Source organism: Natrix helvetica (genome assembly GCF_964273705.1).
Source record: "Natrix helvetica genome assembly, chromosome: Z".
Lineage (NCBI taxonomy): Eukaryota > Metazoa > Chordata > Lepidosauria > Squamata > Natricidae > Natrix > Natrix helvetica.
The window spans coordinates 56,426,452-56,429,397 of record NC_138554.1 but is presented as its reverse complement, the minus strand read 5'-3'; the positions used below and the strand labels follow the sequence as shown (position 1 = coordinate 56,429,397).

General features: G+C 42.1%; 1 protein-coding gene across 1 annotated transcript in view; it reads left to right on the top strand.

Moving 5' to 3' along the window:
• Positions 1-348: 348 nt before the first annotated feature.
• The window catches only part of RNF113A (ring finger protein 113A), a 9,068-nt gene continuing 6,470 nt past the window's right edge, over positions 349-2,946 (top strand). Inside the window, exons 1-4 of the mRNA XM_081971242.1 lie at positions 349-568; positions 1,347-1,423; positions 1,516-1,620; positions 2,042-2,149. Coding sequence (XP_081827368.1) covers positions 469-568; positions 1,347-1,423; positions 1,516-1,620; positions 2,042-2,149 — 390 coding nt within the window. The 5' untranslated portion in view covers positions 349-468. The remainder of the gene's footprint in view (positions 569-1,346; positions 1,424-1,515; positions 1,621-2,041; positions 2,150-2,946) is intronic.

Below are 2,946 nucleotides of genomic sequence, written 5' to 3'. Positions count from 1 at the left end.
TAGCTTGACCCCTTCCTCTCTGTGGCAGCCCCTCAAATATTGGAACACTGCTATCATGTCTCCCCTGGTCCTTCCCTTCACTAAACTAGCCATGCCCAGATCCTGTAACCATATGTTTTAATTTAGTCTTCAGTCCCCTAATCATCCTGGTTGGTGTCCTCTGCACGTATGGCCTTTGGATAGCCGAAACGTTACGGTTTTTTGCTTTTTAAAAAAAAAGAGTGGGACACGCCGTTGGCCCACGTAGCGAAAAAAAAACGGCAGAATCGGCGCCACCCGAGAGGGAACTCGGAAGCGTTCAAAAGGGGCTACTCTTCAAAGAGGTGGACGTCTATAAGGCGTTCCGTGGCAGGGTAGGATAGAGCGCCGCGTGCCCAGGGGGAAGAACGGCCGGTAGTCGCTTCCGCAAGAGGAGGGGCCGAGTTGAGAGCGCTTCGGAGTCCTACTTCCGTGAAGGATTTGATTGCCATGGAGGAGGCTCAGCCTGTTTGTAGCTTCCTCTTCAAAAAGCGTCGCTCCGCGCCTGGGAGGGCTCAACGTAAGAGGCCGAGCAGCGACCAGGACCCCGGTGAGAAGCCACAGCCCGTTGCTGCTCTCAGCCTCCAAATGTATTTGCGGCGGGATGGTGACACGGCGGGAGGGACGCGGTCAGTTTGTGCCCTGAAATCTCACGCTCCTGAACCAATGGAGTAGGAGGTTATGTCGCTTTGGGGATAAGAGTGGCTGTAAGCCCCGAGTTGCCTCGCCTTTTCCATGACAACCTGGAACACATGTCTCTTTCACAGAAAAAGAAGCAGCTTCCCCGCTGGATTTTCTTGCCAAGAGTGTAGCTCGTCCTACAATGTGTAAACATGTACTTTTCTTTCATCCCTGCCATTGCACATTTATTACTCGATGATTGGGTAATGTTAAGAGTGGATTCCGTAGGGAATATTGTCAGGATTAGTTATCCCAAGCCTTAGCAGTTACTTTTAAACTACTTTTAAAAATTAAACTACTTAACTTTTAAAATTGAGTAAATTAATAAAATATACCATATTTTTAACTATGCTCCATAGGGAAATATGTGTTCTCATTTGTCTTAAATTGCTCTAAAGAAAGTGAACAATTATTATTTGAAGGAGAGGTAGCCTTGCTTGTCTTTTATGAGAACAGAGCAAAAGTACAGTCTGAGGTATTGGAAAAAATGCTTGGCTTTGTTTATAATAATTTGAACATTATAATTCAATATAATGTTTTTTTTGACTAAGAATGAGTTTGGAATCTAGAGAGGCTGCAGCACTCTGCTAGTGTTCACTGCTAAATGTATTATTTTCCAATGCTGTACGATTTCCATCTGCTTAAAGGTAGCAGTGGTGATGAAGGCAGCAGTGTAATCAGGAAGGAAAGACGAAAGGAAGTGTCCAATCCCATGATTCAGAAGGTGATGTATACTGTATATCAATTCTCTCAAGTACATATGGATTGCCTCTTGTATATTTATTGATTTGATAGTCTCATTGACTTGTTTTCCAGACGAAGAAAAGTATGAAAACAAAGACTTCCTATGAGTCAAGCAGTAGTGATGATGATAACAAACCTGAAGGAATTGGAATTGCGTATAAATCAACACGATCTGCGGTATGAATATTCTTAAAACAGTGTCCACTGTAATATATTATATGACTTTGATATATTGTAAGAGTTTTGTTTCCCAGCAATTAAACAATTGCAAGAAAACTTGAGTTAGTATTAATGGGGTTTCACAAGATCTTTGCCAACATCTGGTGGCCATTTAAAATTTTTTGTAATATAACTTGGATGATACATACTTGTACAAAATGAGATTGCCATTGTTTTCATTGCCTGAATCAAAGGCATCTCATTTTACTCTTCTTAACTGCTATGATAATTTTATTTAAAAAGGAACTAAATTATGTAACCCTGAAATGTAGCCATTCATCTGCTAGAGTTCAGCTTTTTGGTAATAAATTTAATTATGTTAATGAAAACTGAGGTTTATTTTCCTTTCTGTGCTATTAATAGAGTTTTCATATTTCAGAAACCTGTGGGTCCAGAGGACATGGGTGCAACAGCTGTATATGAACTGGACACAGAGAAGGACAAAGATGCCCAAGCCATTTTTGAACGCAGCCAACAAATCCAAAAGGTACATATTTTTCAGAGTATAAGACACTCCGAAATATAAGATGCACCTAGCTTTTGGGGAGGAAAACAAGAGGAAAAAAAATCTGCTTCTGCCTCCCAGAAATTTGTCTCTTTGCAAATTTCAGAAGATATACACTGTTTGTGGTGTTACATTTCAGACTATACTTGTACAGATGCTGTTAAAATTGATGTGGCTTTCTGGAAGTATACATTATTCTTTGCTATTTAAAAGAAGATACAACAGCACTGGGCCTCTTAGGATCAAACATTTATTTTAAAAAGCTTCATTTTGTTAAATTGTCTAGAACTATAAAAAACAGTTTTTTAAAAAATAATTCTTATAATTTGAACATTCTATAGGCATTTATAGTTATTGACTTGCCTCCTTGCAGCAAACAGCCTTTTTCAGTTTAGCCTGATTAGAAGAAAAAAAATTGCCTCTGCCTCTTAGCAATTTGCCTTTTTGCAGCAAACAGCAAGTTTCACTTTCAATTTCAGTTTAAGCAAGGGACTCCCGATGATCAGCTGTTTCAGGCTGAAGGGATTGCCATAGCCCAGTGGTCGGCAAGCCGCGGCTCGCGAGCCACATGTGGCTCTTTACACCCTTTAATGTGGCTCTTCTGTGTGCCGGGCGCCCGCTCCCCTCCCTCCTCTCGGGCGGCCGCCCCAAAAGTCACGAAGTCTCCGAGGCTGTAATTTTCTGAGCTGTGCGCGCGCGTGCCTGTTTTCCACAGTGTGGAGCAGCGGCGAGCGATGATTCCGGAGGCCATCAGTGGGGGGGCAGGGTCCCCCCCTCGG